The sequence below is a fragment of the Chiloscyllium punctatum genome, chromosome 2, assembly GCF_047496795.1.
Source record: "Chiloscyllium punctatum isolate Juve2018m chromosome 2, sChiPun1.3, whole genome shotgun sequence".
NCBI lineage: Eukaryota > Metazoa > Chordata > Chondrichthyes > Orectolobiformes > Hemiscylliidae > Chiloscyllium > Chiloscyllium punctatum.
Window position 1 is genome coordinate 22950178 of NC_092740.1, and position 23836 is coordinate 22974013.

Here is a 23836-nt window from a genome sequence, read left to right on the forward strand (position 1 = left end):
GTTTGAAAATCATTGACAGATAGGAATCAGAAAGTGGGAATAAGTGATTCTGAAGAAGGTCACTGGACTTGAAACATGAACTCTACTTTCTCTCCATGGATGCTGACAATCTGCTGAATTTCTCTAGGAATTTCTGTTTTTGTTGTGGAAATAAATGGGTCTTTTAAGTCTGGCTGGCATGCAGAGACTAGCGGAATTTAATTACAGGGGAACCTCAATTATCCAGCATTTGATTATCCGAATATTGGATTGTCCGGCAAGATTGCAAGATCCCGACGCTCGGCTAAATAGTTATCTGGCATTTGATTATCTGGAATTCGATTATCTGAACGGAATACTCCCCACCCGTGTCCTTCAGATAATCGAGGTCCCTCTGTAATTGAAATTGTACAGATTATCAACATTTTTAGTAAGTTTCTCTAGTTAGGATTACCTAACTTGCTCAGACAGTAAATTGGAGGAATCTGCGGGGGCAGAGTTGAAAATACCAACCTCTCATGTTACAAGCTATCAACTGTTTGGTTACAAGCAAGTCTTAATGTAATTACCTGGCACATAATGTTACAGTTGTGAATGAGTAATACCAGTAAGTAATAAATCTGACTGAACTTAGTTCTTGATTTAACAAGATCATTTAGAAAAGGACAATCAACAGAGTTGAAAGCTCACACCACAAGTGGGTCATCGAGTCAAACAGCAAAGAAACACACCCTTTTGGTCCAACCAGTCCATGCCAACCATGTTCCCAAACTAAACTAGCCCCACCTGTCTGTGTTTGGCCCATTTCGCTCCAAACATTTCCTATTCATGTACTTATTCAAATGCCTTTTACACTTTATAACTGTACCTGCATCCAACACTTCCTTTGGCAGTTCATTCCACACATGAACTACCCTCTGTGTAAAAAGGTTGCCCTTGATGTCCTATTTAAATCTTGCTCCAGTGGAAAAATCTCACAACCTATCCAATATCGGCAACATTCTGGTAAATCTTATCTGACCCTTCTCCAGTTTAATAATACATTTCCTGTAATAGGGTGATCAGAACTGCACACAGTACACCAGAAGAAGCTTTGGCTAATGTCCTGTAGAACCTCAACATGATGTCGCAACTCCTGTACTCAAACGGCTGTGCAATGAAGGCAAGCATGCTAAATGCTTTCTTAACAATCACATCTACATGTGATCCAGACTTCAAAGAATTATGAACCTGAACCCTTAGGTCTCTCTGTTCTACAGCACTACCCAGGGTCCTTACCATTAATTGTATAAGTCCTGCCCTTGTTTGTTTTACAGAAATGCAATACCTCACATTTATCCAAATTAAATTCCATCTACCAATCCTCAGCCCATTGACACAAATTGAGTAAGATCTCTTTGCAATCTTGGATAACCTTCTTCACCATCCACTACACCACCAATTTTGGTGTCATCCACAAGTGTGCTAATCATACCTCCTGTATTCTTATCCAAATCATTTATATAAAAAACAAAGTTGGGCCCAATGGAACACTGCTGGTCACAGGCCTCCAGTTGAAAATCAACCATCACTATCAATCTCTGTATCACACCATATAGCAAATTATGTATCCAATTAGTAGATTAATTAGATTACTTACAGTGTGGAAACAGGCCCTTCGGCCCAACAAGTCCACACCGCCCCGCCGAAGCGCATCCCACCCATACCCCTACATTTACCCCTTACCTAACACTATGGGCAATTTAGCATGGCCAATTCACCTGACCTGCACATCTTTGGACCGTGGGAGGAAACCGGAGCACCCGGAGGAAACCCACGCAGACACAGGGAGAACGTGCAAACTCCACACAGTCAGTTGCCTGAGGCAGGAATTGAACCCAGGTCTCTGGCGCTGTGAGGCAGCAGTGCTAACCACTGTACCACCGTGCCGCCCTTGAAGTAAGCCCACCTTGAATCCTATGTGATCTAATGTTAACAATTAGTCTACCATGCCAAACCTCATCAAAGGCTTTATTAAAGTCTACGTAAACAATGTCTACCGCTCTGCCCTGATCAATTGTTTTGGTTACTTCCTCAAAAAGCTCAATCAAGTTTGTGACACATGATTTCCCTCACACAAAATCATGCTGACAATCCTTAAGCAATCTATGCCTCTCCTATACTTCAGAATCAACAACTTACCCACCACTGATGTCAGACTCACAGGTCTACAGTTCTCAGGATTCTCCTTACAGCCTTTCTGAAACAATGCACTACATGAGCCACCTTCCAGTCCTCCAGCATCTATTTATAGATTATATAAATATTTCTGCTAGAGGTCCCACAATTTCCTCCCGAACTTTCCAAAATGTCCTGGAATACATTAGATCCGGTCCTGGAGATTGATTTACCTTTATGTTTTCTAAGCCCTCTTCTGTAATGTAAGCCATTTACAAACATCAATATGTATTTTCTGAGTTCTCTAGCTTCCATTTCTTTCACTTTGGAGAGACCTGATCTTCTGATGTACAAGAAGAAAGGGCACAAGAGCTCAGTCCATATTAAGTTGCTGCTGATGTAAAATTCAAACCAGAATGGAAGATTGAAAGGTTGAAGAGGATTTCATTTTTGTGTAACCAGAATGAGAAATGTTGAAGCTTTGCCCAATTACTTTGAATGCCACGCAGTAATACAACAGGCCTGAGGAGGGCTGAATTGCTGACTGGTATGTAATGCTATCAAGTTCTGAAGAAGAATCACTAGACTTGATACATTCGCTCTGATTTCTCTCCACAAATGCTGCCAGATCTGCTGAGTTTTTCCCAGTAATTTGTTGCTTTGGTTGTAGATATCCAGCATCTGGTTTTAATGCTATCAAATGGTGGATAATCGTGCATACAGCCTGGAGAGATGCAGAGAAACAGTCCACCATTGAAACAATGTCTACAACAAAAAGTTAATCCAGCTGAGAAAGAGGCTGAAAGGGGCTGTGCGTGCCTAAACATCACAGTGAGGACTGGCCAAACTAACAATGCTGTAGTTATACAATTAAAATTGTTGGAATACAAGGCAGGAGACCACCTAAGAGAAGTCCTGACAGTAATGGTTCCTGCGTGCACCACAATTAATTTATTTCTCTGTAACTCCTCTTTCATAAAATTGCATATCTTCTAAATCACCAAGAAAGGTACAGTCAGAAGCTGACTAGTATTAAGACAATAGCATTCTCTGCCACATTTTCTTTGAGCAGTTAAAATGGTGGGTTGCCCCCAACACCTGAGAATGCCCTACCTGGCTAATATTAGTTTACAATCTCAACAAATTGGGTTAATTTGCTCAGAGAAATGTGTCTCTATTCTGCTGTCCTCATCTCTTTCCAATAGTTTATGGAACATAATAGTTTCCCCCAAGCCGTCAGCGGTATTGTTCACCTCTGGTAGGTTTCTCCAAAATGGTTGTACTGAAACAGAACAATATTATGACCATCTCTCATCATACAGACTATTCTACCCTCTCTTTGGTCCCTTGCACATGACTAATGACATTATTGGCCTGTCTCCACACTGTTGGGATTCTATAATTCTATGTTTGACGATGATGTGTGCCATCTCTATCACATTCAGTCTTATTTAAAGACTCAAATTAACCAAAGTAATGCTATGGGACTGATGAAAGAAGATCTGCCATCCTTACCTGGTTTGGCCATTTATTTTTATTCACACTCAGAATCTAGGCATTGTTAGCTGGGCCAGCATTTATTGCACATCCCTAGGCGCCCTTGAGAAGGTTGTGGTGAACTGCATTCTTGAACTGCTTCAGTCCATTCAGTGTAGGTAGATACAGTTAGCAAGCATTCTGGAATTTTGACCCAGTCACATGGGGATACATTTCTACAACTGGATGGTGAATGGATTGAAAGGGAACTTACACAGTCCTCCAATGTATCTGCTGCCCTTGCTGTCACGGCAATAGTTGAGGGTTTGAAAGATGGTGGTGAAGGGTACATTCTGCATCAGTGGTGGGGGGAGTGGATGTTTCTGGACATGGCGTTAGTCAAGTGGGCTGCTTTGTCCTGGACAATAGTAAGCTTCTTGAGTGTTGTTGGAACTGTACCCATCCAGGCAAGGGGTGAGTATTCCATCACTCTCCTGACTTGTGCCTTGTCGATGGTGAACTGACTTTGGCAAGTCAGGAAGTGAGTCACTCACTGAATGATTCCACTCTTGTGGCCACTGTATTGATATGGCGATGCCAGTTCAGTTTTTGGTCAATGGTAACCCCCAGGATGTTAGCAGTGTGGAATTCAGCAGTTATCCCACTGAACGACAAGGTATGATGGTTAGACTCTCTCTTTCTTGTTGATGTTCATTTCCCAGCCATTGTGTGGCACAAGTACTTTTTGCCACTTGTCAGCCCAGGCTTAGTTGTTGTCCAGGTTTTGCTGGAGTTAGATGTAAATTTGCTCAGTATCTGAGGGGTCATGAATGGTGTGATCACACGTTGTGTGACCATTTTTGGGCACCCCCACTTCAGACTTCTGATGGAAGGAAGGCCATTGATGAATGAAGTGAAAAGATGGTCATTAGGATATTATCCTGAGAAACTGCTGCAGAGATAACCTGGAGGAGAGACGACTGACATCTAGCAATTCTTTTCATTTTCAGTTTTGCCAAACATTGACTCCAGCCAGCACAGAAAGATCCCAGATTCGTACTGACTTCAGTTTTACTTAGACTTCTCAATGACACACTTTATCAAATTCAACCTCCAAGCCGCTCTTGTTCTTGATCCTTGCATTGTTGCAAATATACCCTGCCACCACCCCCAGCCTAGTGGACTTAGTGTGTAACCATTTGAAATACATGCTTACCTGCTAAAGATGCCATGTTCACGATAACTCCTCCTTTGCCCCCATTCTCCTTGCTCATGTAGTCCAGAGCCAGGTATGTTCCTCTTATCATGGAGGTCTGGCATTTAAAACAAGCAATTTGATTTAAGATCGGTTAAAAACTCAGCTATCTAATGATAATTTGTAACACCCGAGTTAGGTGTTGATGAACGGGGTTTATTATATGTACAAGGTAAAAACAACGGCTGCAGATGCTGGAAACCAGATTCTGGATTAGTGGTGCTGGAAGAGCACAGCAGTTCAGGCAGCATCCAAGGAGCTTCGAAATCGATGTTTCGGGCAAAAGCCCTTCATGAAGGAATAAAGACAGAGAGCCTGAAGCGTGGAGAGATAAGCTTGAGGATGGTGGGGGTGGGGAGAAAGTAGCATAGAGTACAATAGGTGAGTGGGGGAGAGGATGAAGATGATAGGTCAGGGAGGAGAGGGTGGAGTGGATAGGTGGAAAAGAGATAGGCAGGTTGGACAAGTCCGGACAAGTCATGGGGACAGTGCTGAGCTGGAAGTTTGGAACTAGGATGAGGTGGGGGAAGGGGAAATGAGGAAGCTGTTGAAGTCCACATTGATGCCCTGGGGTTGAAGTGTTCCGAGGCGGAAGATGAGGCGTTCTTCCTCCAGGCATCTGGTGGTGAGGGAGCGGCGGTGAAGGAGGCCCAGGACCTCCATGTCCTCGGCAGAGTGGGAGGGGGAGTTGAAATGTTGGGCCACGGGGCGGTGTGGTTGATTGGTGCGGGTGTCCCGGAGATGTTCCCTAAAGCGCTCTGCTAGGAGGCGCCCAGGGATTGGATATCCATGGTGAAGATGAAGCGTTGGGGGCCAGGGAAACGGAAGTCTTGGAGGAGGTGGAGGGCGTGGGTGGTGTCTCGAACATATGTGGGGTGTTCCTGGACTAGGGGGTATAGGACAGTGTCAATGTAGGTAGAGATGAGTTCAGTGGGGCAGGAGCTTGCTGAGACAATGGGTTGGCCAGGGTGGTTAGGCTTGTGGATCTTGGGAAGGAGGCTCTACCTCCTTCCCAAGATCCACAAGCCTGACCACCCTGGCCGACCCATTGTCTCAGCATGCTCCTGCTCCACTGAACTCATCTCGACCTACCTCAACACTGTCCTATCTCCCCTAGTCCAGGAACTCCCCACATACCACCCACGCCCTCCACCTCCTCCAAGACTTCCGTTTCCCCGGCCCCCAACACCTCATCTTCACCATGGATATCCAATCCCTCTACACCTCCATCCACCATGACCATGGCCTCCAAGCCCTCCATTTTTTCCTCTTCAGACATCCCCAACAGTATCCTTCCACCGACACTCTCATTCATTTGGCCGAACTGGTCCTCACCCTTAACAATTTCTCCTTTGAATCCTCCCACTTCCTCCAGACCAAAAGGGTAGCCATGGGCACACGCCATGGGCCCCAGCTATGCCTGTCTCTTTGTTGGCTACATAGAGCAGTTGATCTTCCGAAATTACACCGGCACCACTCCCCACCTCTTCCTCCGCTACATTGACGACTGCATTGGCACCACCTCGTGCTCCCGAGAGGAGGATGAGCAATTCATCAACTTTACCAACACATTCCACCCTGACCTTAAATTTACCTGGACCATCTCTGACACCTCCCTCCCCTTCCTGGACCTCTCCATCTCCATTAATGATGACCGACTTGACACTGACATTTTTTACAAACCCACCGACTCCCACAGCTACCTGGATTACACCTCTTCCCACCCTACCTCTTGCAAAAATGCCATCCCGTATTCCCAATTCCTCCGCCTCTGCCGGATCTGCTCCCAGGAGCACCAGTTCCACCACAGAAAACACCAGATGGCCTCCTTCTATAGAGACCGCAATTTCCCTTCCCACATGGTTAAAGATGCCCTCCAACGCATCTCGTCTACATCCCGCACCTCCGCCCTCAGACCCCACCCCTCCAACCGTAACAAGGACAGAATGCCCCTGGTGCTCACCTTCCACCCTACCAACCTTCACATAAACCAAATCATCCGCCAACATTTCCGCCACCTCCAAAAAGACCCCACCACCAGGGATATATTTCCCTCCCCACCCCTTTCCGCCTTCCGCAAAGACCGTTCCCTCTGTGACTACCTGGTCAGGTCCACGCCCCCCTACAACCCACCCTCCCATCCTGGCACCTTGCCCTGCCACCGCAGGAGCTGTAAAACCTGCGCCCACACCTCCTCCCTCACCTCTATCCAAGGCCCTAAAGCAGCCTTCCACATCCATCAAAGTTTTACCTGCACATCCACTAATATCATTTATTGTATCCGTTGCTCCCGATGCGGTCTCCTCTACATTGAGGACACTGGGCGCCTCCTAGCAGAGCACTTTAGGGAACATCTCCGGGACACCCACACCAATCAATCACACCGCCCCATGGCCCAACATTTCAACTCCCCCTCCCACTCTGCCGAGGACATGGAGGTCCTGGGCCTCCTTCACCACCGCTCCCTCACCACCAGACGCCTGGAGGAAGAACGCCTCATCTTCTGCCTCAGAACACTTCAACCCCAGGGCATCAATGTGGACTTCCACAGTTTCCTCATTTCCCCTTCCCCACCTCACACTAGTTCCAAACTTCATGCTTAGCACTGTCCCCATGACTTGTCCGGACTTGTCCCTTCTGCCTATCTCCTTTTCCACCTATCCGCTCCACCCTCTCCTCCCTGACCTATTCACCTTCATCCCCTCCCCCACTCACCCAATGTACTCTATGCTACTTTCTCCCCACCCCCACCCCCCTCTAGCTTATCTCTCCACACTTCAGGCTCACTGCCTTTATTCCTGATGAAGGGCTTTTGCCCAAAACATCGATTTTGCTCCTCCTTGGATGCTGCCTGAACTGCTGTTTTCTTCCAGCACCACTAATCCAGAATTTATTCTATGTAAGTCAGTAGCACAGCTCAGTGGTTAGCGCTCCTGCCTCTTGGCACCAGGACCAAGTTTGATCCCATTCTCAGGTGACTGTCTGTGTGGCGTTTGCACTTTCTCCTTGTGTGGATTCCCTCCAGGAACTCCGGTTTCTTCCAACAGTCCAAAGTTGTGCAGTCTAGGTGGACCAGCCATTCTAAATTGCCCATAGTGATCATGGATGTGTAGGGTAGGTGAGTTAGCTTGGGAAATGTAGGGTTACGGGGTAGGGTGGATCTGAGTGGGATGCCTACCAGAGGATCCGTGTGGACTCGATGGGTTGAATGTCCTGTTTCCATGCTGCAGGGAATCTATGATTCCACCTTACCCAGGTACATTTTTGTCTCCTGGCAATTAAAGCATACTTCCATAGTTTGGAAACTTAACACATGCTATGAACGAAATTTCCATATTAGGAATGAGTATATCAGTAATACAGAAAGATGACTGCATAGAAACATAAGCTATCGGAGCAGGAATAGCCCATTCAACATTTCAAGCCTGATCTGCCATATGATTATAAGGAGTAGACTGTTTAACCCTTCCTGAAGGGCCCCTGCCTGAAATCTTGAATTTCCTGCTCCTCGGATGCTGCCTGACCTGCTCTGCTCTTCCAGCACCATTCTAATCTTGTTTGGCCCCTCAAGCCTGCTCTGCCATTCAGTAGAGTCATGATTGATCTGCCAGTCCTCACCTCCACTTTCTTGCTTTTCCTGATAACTCTTGATTACCCTACTGCTCAAGCATCTGTCTCTCTCAGCCTTAAATCTGCCCTGACAACTCTCTGTGGCAAAGAGTGCCAAAGATTCACAACTCTCCAAGAGAAGTGAAACCTGCTTATCGCAGCCTTTAATTCGTACCCATTTATTCTGAGACTCTGCCCTCTGTTCCTCGACTCTCCCACGAGAGGAACCACCCTCTCAGTATCTATGCTATCAAGCCTCTTTACAATTCTCTGAATTGATGAGATCACCTCTCGTTCTTCTAATCTTCAGTGAGTGGAAAGCGAATCTGTAAATTTCCTTTACCCATAAGACAATCAATATGATTATGACAATTGAAGGTCATACAGCAGACATGCTTAAGGGGATATTTAATCAGTTTTCAAAATTATAAGAATTTTTGTTCACTAGGGGAGATGATGTTATGAAAAGAAGCAATATCCTTTAGGCTAGGAAATCTGTAATTTTTGCCTGGTATGGCCTAAATAGCAATGTGGTTAACTCTAAGTTCTCTGAGCAGAAAGGGATAGGCAAAAATCATTGCCCTGGGAAGTAGCACCCATACCCCGAAACAAATAAATGAACAACAAAAAAGGAAGCTTCCATTAGCAGTTCAGTCTTTTATCAGAGCAGGCAGATTGTAGATAATTCACAAAAGAAGCCAGTCAGGGATTTTTATTTTATACTCAAACGGTTGTGATATGACTGAAAGTTTGGTGGCAGAGAATGTGATAATGACGGAGTTAGATATATTCGAAAAAGGGAGAAATTTGCCAGGCTATGGAGAAAGAGCAGGGTTGTGGGATCACTTGGATTGTCCTCTGAACAGCCTGCACAGACATGACAAGCTGAACAAAGCAGGGTAATTTTTTTTTAAATGGTCAAAAGATTACATGCAATATGGATGAAAAGTTCCCTTTGCAGTGAAAGACCAGACAGTCATCACTAGTTGATGGCAATTATCATAAAATTCCATCAGACTCACTAATGTCCTTTAGCAAAGGAAATCTGCCATCCTTGCCTGGTCTGGCCTACAGCAACTAATCCTACAGCAACTGAGAGGAAGCGGGGACTGCAGATGCTGGAGAGTCAGAGTCAAAACATGTGGCTCTGGAAAAGCTCAGCAGGCCAGGCAGCATCTGAGGAGCCTGAGAGTGGACGTTGAAGGGCTTATGCCCGATATGTCATCTCTCCTGCTCCTCAGATGCTGCCTGACCTACTGTGCTTTTTCAGCATCACACTTTTCAGCTCAATCCTACAGCATATGATTGACTTTTAAATGCCCTCTGCAAAATTAAGGACAGGCAATAAATTCTGACTCAGCCAGTGGTGTCCATATCTCAGTGAATGAATAAAATAAATCGGTCCGGACAGAAGTAACTCTGTACAAAGACATCTGATTAAATGTAGCCACAGCTTAAAAAAATTTTTTAAACTTAATGTGGTGGCACAGAAAATTAAATCAATAAAACACTAATTTTCAACTGAGAATTAAGTGCCTAACTCCAAACTTTACTCATAGGTAAACATGTTGTTAACTGAATTATTGACCACACAGTATGGCGTGTTGCCAGTAGTAGCTTAACGAAGCTGTCACAAGACAAAAACCTGTTTGAAATCAGACACCATCTTGAATTATCTGGTATCAGGACTGAACTTTTATCTAGATTATCAACGAAATGTATTCATTTAAACTGGTCCATACAATACCTCCAAAACAACATGACAACAGATTGAAAATGTAATTTGGTGCAATTACTAAACAATTCAAATTTGAAGTGCTGTAACTTTGTAAGTAAAGGGTTATAAAGAAGGGTTGATAATAAATTTGTGCTCAAGGCCTTTGAATTCTTACCAAATTAACATTGATTGTCTGCTCCCAGTTGTGCTCGTTGTTTATTCCGGCATTGTTACACACTATATCCAAGCTTCCAAAGAGCTCTATCGTCTTCTTAAAAGCACCTATAAACAAGGCAGAATCAGAGAATAGTACACAGAGGGCCATATTTGCCATTTGGCCTGAGCTAGCTCTTCCAAACAACAATCTAGGTAGTTCCATTCTCTTATCCATTCCCCATACCCTAGAGTCTTTTTCCCCAAGTATTTATTACATTTGCTCTTGAATTTCACTGTTTGACTGATTTCCATTGCATTATTACGCTGGACGTTCCAAAACCTAAAAACACTGAGTAAAAATAAGGATATAGATAAAATATATAGCTACAGCAGAGTGGAAAAGATTTTCCTGATATTGATTAATATTCTGTGGTTGTTTTGGGGTCTTGCCTGCGAGCTAGAAAACCAGCATGTGTCCATTTTTTACTTTTTTCTAGAAAGTTCTGCCAGATTAATGACCAATTAGCTGGGTACAGCAGGACCATCCCAGGATCAAGGTCCTTGCTGGATTGAGGTCTAAGTGCAAAGGAGAAAGTGAGGATTGCAGATGCTGGAGATCAGATTCGTGACTGTGGTGCTAGAAAAGCACAGGAGGTCAAGCAGCATCCAAGGAGCAGGAGAATCGACGTTTTGGGCAAACGCCCTTCATCAGGAAGTAGAAGTGCCAAGCTCACCAGTGCCACTGAGGAGATAGTGGCTGCTGCTGGTAATACACCCACTCGATCCTTCTGATCGAAAAGGGACCCAGGTAAGGTGAGTGATGACTGGGGAAATGGTGACAGGGACGGGAATTGGTCACAAAGGCTTTGAAGGGGTGGCTCTGTGTGAAAGAGATGGGGGTCACCTGATCAAGCACTGGGAGCCTTACAAGAAAGAAACTCCCTCCCTTAATGTGTGCCTCAAGCAAATAAACCATTGGCTATTTTTAGGTATTTCCATGGAGGGATTGTGCTCCAACTTACTGCTGGGTCAATTTCAGTGGCAATGGGATGACATACTTAAATGCCTTTGAATTGCCTCCTCTAGATGTTCAATTAGCAGTGGGGTTCGAAGGCCATGCGGGGGCTTTCCTGTCCCAGATCTGCTGAGGGAAGAAGGTTGCATCAGACATTGTCTTGCCATGGAAGAACGCATGGCATGAAGACACCTTAGTGAAACATATAAAACTCTTATATTCGCAGGTGACTCAACAGGATAATGCAGACAGGTTGTTACCCCTTGTGCAAGATGTAGGTTGATGCACTTCGGCAAAAATGAGGAGTAATTTCTTCTTCCAAAGTGTTGTGAATCTGTGGAATTCTTTACTGCAGAGGATTGTAGAATCTATAGTATATTTAAAGCTAAGATAGACAGATTTTTAATTGAGAAATGGCAGGGAAGTGAAATTGATCATAATCAGATCAGCTATAATCTTGCTGAGTGGCAGAGCTGTAAGGCTGAGTGGTCTACTTGTACTCTAACATGTTATAGTCTTAATCCCAATCACTTTCAGTCTGTGTTCTCTCAGTATGGAACCTTCTGCCAAGGGGAAACAGTACCTCCTTATTGACTAACTGAACCCTTCATGCTTTTCAACAACCCCATCAAATTTCCCTGTTAGCTTTCTCTGCTCAATGAGGTTTTGATTTTTTTTTTCTTTTTGCATATTTTTGGCAGTGTGTTCAACTGTCCTTGTGAAGTGTAAACTTCACTGTTCAACAGAAATCAAAAATGATCAGAGAGAATGGATGAATTCTTCTATGAACCTGTTCTGCAATGTAGCTTTACTACATAAAAAGTATGATATAAAGTCATAGAGTTGTGCAGCTTCAAAACACACCTTTCAGTCCAATCAGTTCACACTAACCATGTTCCCAAACAAAACTTGTCCCTTTTGTCTCCTCAGTATGGAGAGGAGCTGTTCCCCTGGTTGAGGGGGTCAATCACAAGAGAGCATAGATTTAGGGTAAGGGACAGGACATTCACAGGGGGTTAAGGAAAGAAAAGGTTTTCACTCAGCAATTGGTGGGAATCTGCAATCCTCTGCGTGGGAAAAGTAGTAGAGTCAGAGATCCTTGCAGCATAGAAAAGGTCTATCGATTTGCACTGACGTAACTACCACTAAAGGTGCATTAATCTCAATTTATACCTTAAAAAAAATTGGATGAGTATTTCAAATATCATAATGTCCAAGAATATGGGAAAACTGCAGGAGATTGAGATTAGTGTACCTTTAGTGGTAGTTATGTCAGTGCAGACTCGATAGACCTTTTCTATGCTGCAAGGATCTCTGATTCTAGGAGCATCTTTAATTTCCATCGCATTTCCCAGAGAGTGCTGTCATTAACCTGACTTCAGAGAATCCCCCATTGAGTACAATCCCCTCATTCTACAGACCACACACATTTAAACTGACAAATGGCCTTTTTTTAAAATAGAAAGGCACATATTAAAAAATATTGAGGCACCTTCAGATGTTTTGAAATAAATACTCTTGTGATTCTCATTTCAGCTTAAAACATGAATATTTTTTAAAAAGCCACTTGCATTTACATAGCACTTTTCATGACTGTTGGACATCTCAAAAGTGCTTTGCAACCGCTCAAGTATTTTTCAAGTATTGTTGCTGTTGCAATTATTGTTGCAAACAATTTGTTCACAGCAAGCTCCCACAGCATTCTGATAATGATAAACCAATCTTGCCAATGTTGACTGAGGTAAATATTCATCAAGATGACTTTTCTGCTCTCCTCCAATAAATGGGATTGAATCTGCAGCTTCCATCTGAAAGGGCCAATGGGTGCTCGGTTAATTGTGTCACCCATCACGACCGTATTGCAGCGTCAACCTCAATCTGTGTGTTTCAAAATGAATTTTTAATGTAAGCACAGTCCAGCTGATCCACAGCGAACATAAACTGACATGCTTCTAATCTAACATTGGGTTAATATCGTCAAAGGGAACCATTGAATGTGAAGATCTCACACATCAATGAGATTACCTTTGGTCGGCACAAATACAATACTGCAAACCTGAAGTATCTACTTCACATTTATGGAAGATGATGTTAAACAGCATGCCTTGCTCAAACACTTACCTATTTACAATCAGAAACAAACATAAACTGCTTCAGCTCCAATTACAATTAGCACAAGGAGGACAAGCCTTGGTACTGAGCCACCTACATTTTAATTCTTCCTCTGCCCCCACGTCGCATGCGATGAATAAACTGCTGGCAGCATCAAATTCCCCATCCAATGCCTTCTTACAGGCTTCCCCAGCGCTCATGTTCAAATCCAGCAGAGCCACCTAGTCATAGAGAGAAGGAGTAAGAGAGAGAAAAGGGGTAAGACAGAGAGAGGGAAAGAGAGAGAAAAGGGGGAAGATAGAGAGAGAAGAGAGAGAAAAGGGGAATACAGAGAGGGGGAAGAGAGAGAAAAGGGGGAAGACAGGGGAGAGAGAAAAAGATAGAAGGAGGATGAGAAAGAGCAGGGCAAAGAGAGAGAAAAAGAGAGAAGGGGAAGAGAGAGAATGTGTGTGAAGGGCAATGAGAGAGAGCGAAGGGGAGAAAGAGAGAATGAAGGGGAAAGAGAGTGAAGGGGAGATGGAAAGAGTGAAGGGGAAAGAGAGTGAAGGGGAGAGGGAGAGAGTGAAGGAGAAACAGAGAGGGAGAGTGAAGGGGGAAGATAGAAAGTGTGTGAGAGAGGGAGAGTGAAAGGGGAAGGGAAAGAGAGAAAGAGGGAAAGAGAGAGTGAGAGGAAAGGGAGAGAGGGAAGAGGAAAGATAGAGAGAAGAGGGGATGGGGAGAGTGTGAAGGGGAAAGATAGAGAATAAAGGGGTAAGTGAGAGAGTGAAGGGGAAAGATAGAGCATGGAGGGGAAGGGAAAGAGAGGGAAAGAGAGAGTGGGGGGAAAGGGAGAATGAAGGCGAGAGGGACAGAGTGAAGCGGAATGAGAGAGAGTAGGAGGGTGGGGAGAGTGTGAAAGGGAAAGAGAGAGTGAAGGAGTAAGATCAAGAGTGAAGGGGAAGAGAGAGAATGGAGGGGAAGAGAGAGAGTGATGCGGAAAGGTAGAGTGATTGAAGGGGAAAGTGGGAGAGAGACAGAAGGGGAAACAGAGAGAAGGTGGGGAGAGACAGAAGGGGGGAAGAGAGAAAAGGGAAAGACAGTAAGGGGGAGAGAGAGAAGGGGAAGAAAGAGAGTGAATGAAAGGGAAAATGGGGGAAGAGAGAGAAAAGGGGAAATAGAGAATGTGAGAGAAGGGGGGAGATTGAAGGTGGAGAGAGTGTGGAGTGGGGAGAGAGCGATAAGTTGGGGGAGAGAGAAGGGGTGAAAGTGGGAGAGTCGGGTGGGGGGGGGGGTTACGGGTGTGTGTAAGAGTAAAGGTGATCAGAGGAGAGGCAGCGGGGAGTGGGAGGGAGAAACAGAGAGAGTGAGTAAAAACAGTCAGCTTGAACCTGGTAAAGTCAATGAAGGGTGAGCAGCTGCGATGGCTCGGAGCGGTACACAGCTTCTACCTTGGCTCCATGTCTCAGCAGCGCCTCGCTGAACGATCTGCCGATGCCCTGAGCTGCTCCAGTCACCAGCGCGACTTTGCCGGTCAGATCCATGGGAGGTGTGTTAGCTCCGGAAGCCCAGCACCGAGCTCTCAGGCTGCTCACTGACAGCCTGCCCTACACTCTGCAAGCAAGCTGTCCCTGTGCAAACTTCACCAACTTCTCCCTCTGTGTCTCTGTGCCGCACACCGTGTGTGTCCTTTCCTGATCTCCCTTCAATGTTTATATCACGTGTAGTACGTCAGCGAAGGTCACAATCAACCCTCCAGAAACAAAACACATTTCAACCCCTCTCTCCCTGCAGTCGGGGACAATTGCACAGTCCCACCTCCCTATCTTTGCGACACAGAATCTGCTTTCGCTTCTACTGTGCAGCGACTGAATCACTCACTGTCCGATCAGCCCCGAGACAACTCTAAGCAAAGACTGGAATCACAGAACATCGAACAATACAGCGCACCACAGACTGTGAAACCGATCTGAAGCCCGTCTAAGCTACACTATTCCATGATCGTCCATATAGTTATCCAATGCCCATTTAAATGCCCTTAAAGTTGGCGAGTCTCCTCCTGTCACAGGCAGGGCCTTCCATGCCCTTATTACTCTCTGAGTAAAGAACCTACCTCTGACATCTGTCCTATATCTATCACCCCTCAATTTAAAGCTATGTCCCCTAGTGCTAGTCACCCCATCTGCAGGAAAAGGTTTTCCCTTTCCACCCTATCTAACTCTCTGATTATCTTGTACGTCTCTATTAAGTCAGCTCTTAACCTTCTCTCTAACGAAAACAGCCTCGAGTCCCTCAGCCTTTCCTCGTAAGACTTTCCCCCCAGACCAGGCAACGTCCCAATAAATCTCCTCTGCACCCTTTCCAATGTTTCCACGTCCTTCCTATAACATGGTGACCAAAACTGTACATAGTACTCCAAGTGTGGCTGCACTAGAGTTTCGTACAGGTGCAGCATGACCTCGTGGCTCCGAAACTCAATCCCTCTACAAATAAAAGCTAACACACCGTATGCCTTCTTAACAAACCTATCAACCTAGGTGGCAACTTTCAATGATCAATGTACATGGACACCAAGATCTCTCTACTCATCCACGCTACCGAGAATCTTACCATTAGCCCAGTATTCTGCATTCCTGTTACTCCTTCCAAAGTGAATCACCTCACACATTTCCACATTAAACTCCATTGCCACCTCTCAGCCCAGCTCTGCAGCTTATTTATATCTGTCTGTAGCCTGCAACATCATTTGCACGGTCTACAACTCCACTAACTTTATTTTCATCCACATATTTACTAACCCATTCTTCTACGCCCTCATCTGGGTTGTTTATAAAAATGATAAACAGCAGTGGTCCAAAAACAGATCTTTGCGGTACATCACGAGCAACTGAACTCTAGGATGAACATTTCCCATCAACCACCACCCTCTGTCTTCTTTCAGCTAGCCAATCTTTGATCCAAAACATTAAATCACCCTCAATCCCATGCCTCGTGTTTTCTGCAATTGCCTACCATGGGGAACCCTACTGAAAGATTTTTACTTTACTGAAATCCGTATACACCACATCAACCGCTATACTCTCATCCACCTGTTTGAATCACTGTCAGGAGAAACACATTTGGGAAGCCAGCCAACTTGATCATAGGTGGAAGGGGATCACTGACAGCACCGACGCCCCTGGAAAAAAATCCATCTCGCCAAAACGAAAATCTTTCATGGCATTTGGAACCCAAATAACATCAGTTGTTATTCTATCCCTAACTGCTCTTGAAAAGGTGAGATACCTTCTTAAACCATTGCAGTACATGTGATGTCGGGACACCCACATTGGGGCTTTTGGCTGAGGTGAGGCTGGGTGCTCTGACCTCAAAGGGGTTATCTTAGTCTCTGGAGTGTTGTTGGAGCTGCACCCATCCAGGCAGGTGGGGAGGGGGGTGTAATCCATCACACTCTTGACTTGTGCTGATGGTGGAGAGGCTTTCAGGGGTCAGAGGGTGAGCTGCACATAGTAGAATTCCTAGCCTCTGACCTGCTCTGATAGTCACAGCAGAGATTGGTTAGCTCAGTTGGCTTCTCTGCTGCTTTGCAATGCAGTGTGGGTTTAATTCCCACAATGGCTGAGGTTACCATGAAGGATTCTCCTTCTCAAATTCTTCCCTTGCCTAAGATGTAGAGACCCTCAGGTTAAACTCACCACCAGTCATAATGAGAGAGCAGGCAAAAGTGGGTACTGCAGATGCTGGAGATTAGAGTCAAAATTAAAGTGGTGTTGGAAAAGCACAGCAGGTCAGGCAGCATTCAAGGAGCAGGAGAATCAATGTTTCGGGCACAAGTCCAAATTCCTGATGAAGGTTTTTTTTGCCCGAAACGTTGATTTTCCTGCTCCTCGGATACTGCCTGACCTGCTGTGCTTTTCCAGCACCACTCTAATAGTGAGAGAGCAGCCTTCTGAGACTATACACCTTTGCGCTTTATTGCAGTCACAGGATACATATACATATGGCTAGTTCAGTTTCTGGCCAATCATAACCGTTAGGGTATGGATAGTGGGGTCTCAGTGATTCCAGTACTCTTTGAGTGTCAAGGTGAGGTGCTTAGTTGTTTCGTTTTGGAGATTGCCTGTCACTTGAGAGGTAGTTATGTTATTTGGTACTTGTCAGCCTAAGTCCGAATATAGTCCTGATCTTACTGCATTTTGTTATGGACTGCTTCAGCAACTGTGCAGCCATCAACAAATGCAGTAAGATCAGGACTTCTGACCTATTGATGGAGGGAAGGTTATTGTTAAAGTGGAAACAAAAAATGCTGGAACTCACAGCGGGTCAGGCAGCATCTGTGGAGAAAGAGAGAGAAAGCATATGTTTCGAGTCAAGATGACTCTTCCAGATGACTTCCTTAGAGATCTGATGAATAGTCAGCTAGACTCAAAATGTTAGCTTGCTCTCTCTCCACGGATGCTGCCTGACCTGTTGTGATTTCCAAAATCTTCTTTCCAGTACAGATCCCAGTGTCTGTAGCAATTTGGTCCATCAACGTTTAAGTGCCTGATCATGGTTAGATGCAACTACGAGTCGTAGAATCCCCATAATGTGAAAGCAGGCCATTCAGCCCATCAAATCCACACCAATTCCCTGAAAAGCATCCCACCCTTCAATCCTGTAGCTCCCCATTTCATGTGGCTAATCCACCTAGTCTGCACATCTATGGACTGTGGGAGGAAACCAGAGCACCCCAAGGAGTCCCCGCAGACATGGGGAGTGTGTACAACCTCCACATAAACAGTTGCTTGAGGGTGGAATTGAATCTGGAACCCTGCTACTGTGAGGCAACCATTGAGCTACCATGCCATCATTTAGATCATCAGCATGACTGTGAAACAGAGTCTTCCAATCAAGTCTGGCAGGATCACTTCACCAGCAAATATTGGATAGTCACAGAAGTTGAATTATTTGAAGAAAATTAATGCCGTTCAGTTAGTGCATTGTTAGGTATGACTGGCTGAGGAAATTATCTAGCATTGCAAAATGTGCCAGGAATTTGTCATGTCACAAAGTGCAGCATTGTTTAAATTTCACTCGGAATGCACAAAAAATTCAGTCAAAAGAGAGGAATAGTTTAAAATAACATTCAAGACAGTGTGATAAGCTTCAATGCACTCTCATCAAAGATACTGTGATGGTCACTGTGACCAAACATTAATCAATTGAACTGAGCAACAATTGGAACCATTTATGAAATTAGTTAAAAGCCTGATTCTGACAGGGCTCCATAATGTTTCTTTGCTAGAGTGCTGAAACCCCTTGAGGACGGATTTCCAAGGCCAACAGACTGTAAGACGTAGGGACAGAAGTAGGCCATTCAGCCATCGAGTCTGCTCCATCATTCAATGAGATTGTGGCCGATCTTATAATCCTCAACTCCTGCCTCTTCCTCAAATCAACCCATTCCGAGATATTATTACACACCTCTAGAGCAGGTGGGACTTGAGCCTAGGTATCCTGACTCAGAGGGAGGGACATACCACTGCACTATAAGAGCCCTTAAAGCTGAGATATATAAATTTCTGATAATCCTAAACTTCACTTTTCTGTCTTTTTCCCATAACCATTGATTCTCTTAATGACGAGAAACGTACTAGGGAGGAGGAAGGAAGATGTCTGCGGTGGTGGCATTGGGGGTGGGGGGGATGCAGTGGAGAAGGGGTGGAGGTGTTTAGGTTTGCACCAAGAAAAAAGGGGATGGTATGGTGGCTCAGTGGTTAGCACTGCTGCCTCACTGTGCCACTGACCCAGGTTTAATTCCACCCTTGGGTAACTGTGTGGAGCTTGCACATTCTTCCTGTGTCTGTGGGGTTTCCTCCCACAATCCAAAGGTACGCAGTTTAGGTGAATTGGCCATGCTAAATTGCCCATAGTGTTCAGGGGTGTATAGGTTAAGTGCATTAGCCAGGGGTAAATGTAGGGGAATAGGGTGGGTTACTCTTCGGAGGGTCGGTGTCAACTTGTTGGGCTGAAGGGTCTTGTTTCCACACTGTAGGGATTCTCTATATGACTCAGCTTTAAGGGCTCTTATGGTGCAGTGGTAGTTTCTCTACCTCTGAGTCAGAACACCCAGACTCAAGTACCCACCTGCTCTAGAGGTGTGTAATAATATCTCTGAATGGATTTTGATTTGGAAATATCGTCTATCTCAGCTCTGACAGTTTGTCTGTCTCCAGAAGTAGGGTATGTCCAGCAATTGTTATGGTTTAACCAAATGATGAAATTGTAAGAATTACTTTTCTGTGTTGTTCAGTACTTAGGGTCTTAGAGATGTACAACCCCTCCATGGTCAATTAGATATCCTAAATTAATCTATTCCCATTTGCCAACATGTGACCCATGTCCCTCTAAACCCTCCCTATTCATGTACCCATAAACTTTCTGAAATTTACTATCTAAATAATCTTTTAATTGCTATAATTGGTTAACTTGTGCAAGAATAAAATACACTCATTAAGTCACTTACTAAACTAAATTGATAAAATTACAGATATGGAAATCATAGAAAAATTTGGGAGTAATCAAGAAGTGATTGTAGCTGTCACAATGGGTTGCAAGAGTGATTCGGTAACTCAGTTTCTGAACTTCATGTGAAAAGAGTGAGAAAAAAACAGTTTTCAAATTTGTTGGTCCGAACAGGCTCCTGCTCTATCATGGAAATGATCAGGTTACTTTTCATGGCTTCCCATTGTTGTAATGTAGGAAGACTAGCACCCAATTTATGCACAGCAAGCCCCCACAACCATTTATCGCATAATAACTGGTATTTGCTGTCCATAACCAGTTACATTTAATGTTAGGTTTTGTTGTCACGTGTATGCAAGTACGGGGTACAAGAGTACAGTGAAAGGTGTATAATGCCACCGCACATGGTGATATCTTAAATACAAAGTACTGAGGTACAAAGCTTAGTTACAGGAAAGTAAATAAATAGGTTAAAAAGTTCAGCACTACAGAATAAAAGGGGAAAAATAAAGAAGTAAAATTAAAAAGTCAAACATTACAGTCCTTTTTTCAAGCCATGGGTCTGTGGATGCTCCAAGCTGGGCTTTCCCCAACAGGGCGCACTTTCAACTTCACCAGGCTAAGACCTGCCCATGCTGGCCAGCTGCCCTTCACTGCCGACCAGCACTACCAACCTCCACTGGGCACACCAGGCTTGGCTCTGCTGCTGCCATCAGTTGCTGCCATCTGGGCTCACGTTGGGCTCCTGTTGTTGCCAGGCTCCGTTTCCATGTTGGCTGCCTTGCTGCAGAGTCCCGCTCTGGCACCGCGCTGGACATCGACGAAGCTGGGATGCCTCTGACCACCAGAACTCCGGCCAGGCACACCAACTGCCTCATGGCTGATCGTTAAAGCCTCTAGCCACTGCCTACCTGACTGGGCTCCCACCAGAAGGTAAATAGAGAAAGAAAAAAAACATAAAGAACTAAAAGAAAGAAAGAAAAATGCGAGAAATATAGAAATTAGAAGAAAGAAAGCAGTGTGAATGGATGAGCTCCAGTCAGGAGTCCTACTCTGCCGCCATCTTGCTTACGTTCCTTGAGAAGTTTGCCCTTGAGAAATGGTAGTGAGCTGCCTTCTTGAACCGTCGTGGTTAAAGCTCTCTCGGCTGACCCACAGCATGTTTAGGGAGGGAATTTCAGGGTTCTGGCCCAGTGACAGTGAAGGAATGGTGATATATTTCTAAGTCAAGATAAGTGAGTGACTTGGAGGTGAACTTGCAGTTGGTGATGTTCCCATGTAGTTTGGAAGCTGCTGTCTAAGGAATCTCGGTAAATTTCACATGAAGTGTACTTCTGCCATGTTGTGCGGCGTTATCAGCATGATAAATGGAATAGGCTTCAAACAGATTTAGTAGCATTATGTTTTGAGAAGATTTGTAGCTCAGGTTGAGGTTTTGGATGTAGGTTTGCTCGCTGAGCTGGAAGGTTCATTTCCAGATGTTTCGTTACCCTACTAAGTAACATCTTCAGTGGGCCTCAGGCAAAGCAATGCTGAAAATTCCTGCTTTCTATTTATATATTTGGGTTTCTTTGGGTTGGTGATGTCATTTCCTGTGGTGATGTTATTTCCGGTGGTGAAGTAACTTCCTGTTCCTTTTCTCAGGGGGTGGTAGATGGGATCTAACTCGATGTGTTTGTTGATAGAGTTCCAGTTGGAATGTCATGCGTCTAGGAATTCTCATGCATGTCCTAGGACAAGCCAAACAAAGACATGCACGAGAATTCCCAGAAGCATGACATTCCAACCAGAATTCTTTGAACAAACACTTCGAGTTAGACCCCATCTACCACCCCCTGAGAAAAGGAACAGGAAGTTACTTCACCACAGGAAATAACATCACCACAGGAAATGACATCACCAACCCAAAGAAACCCAAACGTATATATAGAAAGCAGGAATTTTCAGCATTGCTTTGCCTGAGGTCCACTAAAGATGTTACCTAGCAGGTTAACAAAACGTCTGGAAATGAACCTTCCAGCTCAGCGAGCAAACCTACATCCAGATTTAGTAGTTCATGAGGGGCATCCATGAGGTGCTGTGGATCGTCAGCAGCAGCCACACTATAACACACTCTGCAACCTTGTGGCTTTGTATGACTCACATCTTACAATTATCAGCAAGCTGGTGGATCAACACTGGTCAGTGGTTCCTGGTTAAGTGACACAATGAATTGGAGCTACATTTAAAGATTATGAAGGGTGCAATTTTTCACTTTGCATGGCAGTTCTGCTGACCCAGGGGCTGGAAGTTTGTGAATGGAGCTACTTGATCTGGCTGACTTCATGCATTGCAAGATGCCAGACCACATAAAGTATATTCTATTTCATAATGAATTGCATAACGTGGTGTGTTGCACAACACTGCAGTCTGTATGAAACCTTTAGTGTAAAGCCAAGTTCTTAATTTGAAGGAAATAGTTATGTGGAGGCAATAAGCTGGAAGGGAGTCTAACCAGGTGTCAGTGAAGTCTGCAGGCAATCTCTACCTTTTGCTTAAATACTTGCATTCTTTTTTCATGAATTAGTTCTCAGATGAGGGTCTTATTAGAAAAGCCAGCATTTATTATCCATTTCTTATTTCCTTTGAGAAAAAGGTGATTGGCCTTCATCTTGAACCACTGCAATCGACATTGTGAAGGTATGTCCATGTTCTGCTGGGCAGCGAGTTACAGAATTTTGACTCAGTGATAGAGTCATAGAGTCATAGGGATGTACAGCATGGAAACAGACCTTTCTGTCTAACTCGTCCATACCAACCAGATATCCTAACATAATCTAGACCCACTTGCCAGTACTTGGCCCATATACCTCTATAACTTCCTATTCATTTACCTATTTGGATGCCTTTTAAATGCTGTACTTGTGTCGGCCCGCACCACTTCCTCTGGCAGCATTCCATACACATATCACCCCCAATGTGTAAAGGTTGCCGCTTAGGTCCCTTTTATATCTTTCCCCCTCACCCTAAACCTATGCCCTCTAGTTCTGGACTCCCCCATCCCAGGGAAAATACCTTATCTGTTTATTCTATCCATGCCCTTCATGATTTTATAAACCTCTATAAGGTCACCCCTCAGCCTCCGCCGCTCCAGGGAAAACAGCCCCTGCCAATTGAACATTTTCCTATGGCTCAAATCCTCCAACCCTGGCAATATCCTTGTAAATCCTTTCTGAACCCTTTCAAGTTTCACAACATCTTTCTGATAGGAAGGAGACCAGAATTGCATGCAATATTCCACCAGTGGCCTAACCAATGTCCTGTGCAGCTGCAACATGACCTCCCAACTCCTGTACTCAATAATCTGACCAATAAAGGAAAGCATACCAAACGCCTTCTTCACCATCCTATCTACCTGCAACTCCACTTTCAAGGAACTATGAACCTGCACTCCAAGGTCTCCTTGTTCAGCAACACTCCCTTGGATCTTACCATTAAATGTATAAGTTCCTGTTCTGAGTTCTTTCCAAAATGGAGCACCTCACATTTATCTAAATTAAATGCCACTCCTCAGCCCATTGGCCCATCTGATCAAGATCCCATTGTATCCTGAGGTAGCCTCCTTTGCTGTCGACTACACCTCCAATTTTGGTGTCATCTGCAAACTTACTAACTATACCTCCTATGATCACATCCAGGTCATTTATTTAAATGATGAAAAGCAGTGGACCCAGCACCAATTCTTGTGGTACACCACTAGTCACAGGCCTCCAGTCTGAAAAACAACACTCCACTACCACCCTCTATCTTCTACTTTCGAGCCAATTCTGTATCCTATGGCCAGTTTTCCCTGTATTCCATGAGATCTAACCTTGCTAACCATTTTCCCATGAGGAAC

The 23836-nt window shown here is 44.6% G+C and overlaps 1 protein-coding gene across 5 annotated transcripts in view; it reads right to left on the reverse strand.

The window, feature by feature from the left end:
* Window positions 1–15302, reverse strand: part of LOC140495235 (15-hydroxyprostaglandin dehydrogenase [NAD(+)]-like) — a 71882-nt gene extending 56580 nt beyond the window's left edge. For 2 of the 5 annotated variants that reach the window (XR_011964060.1, XR_011964059.1), the window contains exons 1-4: window positions 14904–15302; window positions 13574–13697; window positions 10369–10475; window positions 4829–4925 (exon numbers count right to left, since the gene is read on the reverse strand). Coding sequence is in view for 3 of the 5 variants with exons in the window: in XM_072594577.1 (XP_072450678.1) it covers window positions 4829–4925; window positions 10369–10475; window positions 13574–13697; window positions 14904–14996 (421 nt within the window). In the remaining 2 variants the exon portion in view is untranslated. The remainder of the gene's footprint in view (window positions 1–4828; window positions 4926–10368; window positions 10476–13573; window positions 13698–14903) is intronic. The other 3 variants (XM_072594577.1, XM_072594576.1, XM_072594578.1) reach the window with 3 other exon arrangements.
* Window positions 15303–23836: the final 8534 nt, after the last annotated feature.